At 53.1% G+C, this 1,024-nt stretch overlaps 1 protein-coding gene across 1 annotated transcript; it reads left to right on the top strand.

Moving 5' to 3' along the window:
* LOC144134564 (uncharacterized) lies at positions 1-1,024 on the top strand. Its single transcript, XM_077667462.1, has 2 exons — positions 1-266; positions 350-1,024. The coding sequence occupies exons 1-2, from the start codon at positions 78-80 to the stop codon at positions 605-607; spliced, it is 447 nt and encodes a 148-aa protein (XP_077523588.1). The 5' UTR covers positions 1-77; the 3' UTR covers positions 608-1,024.

Here is a 1,024-nt window from a genome sequence, read left to right as displayed (position 1 = left end):
CGAGAAATCGCCAGCGACATAAAGGTACGCATTTTATCTCAAATTTCGCTTCATGAAGTGCTGTACCGCTTACCTACATGCCTTGCGCATTCCAGGACCTCGTTTTCCTGCTGCAGGAGCACGTCGTGCTGGTGTTCAAAATTTTGCAACTCCATTACGACGACCCACATAAGGTGCGGTTTGAGGACCGCCGGCGTCGCCATCTGAACCGCCGTCTGACAGCCACGATGAAGCGCTTGTCGGGCGTGCACGTTCTCAATCACGAGGTAAGGGTTGAACAACGTTTTCGCAAGTTTTCTCGTGCAGAACTCGCCAAATTGCGGCGCTTGTAACGTAACTTTTTTTGCAGCATCGTTTCCTGGATGCTTCTGGCGAGCCGATGCTGTCCTTGTTTGCCGCAGACCGGGGCATCGACCAGATGTCAAAGATTATCGTCGCGGCCCTCGTCAAGATCTACGGACCAGGGATAGCGTCGGCTTCAAGGGCAAGACCAGGAGAGGTGTACGTCGTGCACCGGTGTCGTCGGTGCGGAGCCAAAGGGCACAAGACGGACCACTGCTGGGCCTACTGCTCACCGCGCCGCCACGCCGCTGCAGGTCGCGGTTGAAGTGCTCCTGCAAACGGCCCTTTTTAGGGCCACCTCATTGTTTCCTGGCAGATCGCGAGCGTCCCGTTTCGTGCCCGTATTCCCTCTCTGTCGAAATCGACGCCAGACATCAAAATCGCGCGGTGTGAGCTAGTAAATCGCTGATAGAGACAAAAACTCGTGCTTGTATACAGACTTACCCATCTCCAGTGCGCCTTTGTTTATTTCCGTAGGCACTACTCGCGCTTTGTAGAAATCGACGCCAGCCGCGAAATTTTACATGTTAGACCTCGCTACAGCATTAGCGCAGCGTGCCTTCGTCTCTTTACGTTCTAACTTTTATGCAGCGCACCTTTGTTTGCTCGTTACTTTTGTTCTTTTCAGTCGTTTCCTGAATCCGTCCAAAGAGCCGGGCTAAATGGATGATTATGGAACCAC

Source organism: Amblyomma americanum, chromosome 5, assembly GCF_052857255.1.
Source record: "Amblyomma americanum isolate KBUSLIRL-KWMA chromosome 5, ASM5285725v1, whole genome shotgun sequence".
NCBI lineage: Eukaryota > Metazoa > Arthropoda > Arachnida > Ixodida > Ixodidae > Amblyomma > Amblyomma americanum.
Note: the sequence above shows the minus strand (reverse complement) of the source record. Positions and strands in the feature narration are given on the sequence as shown.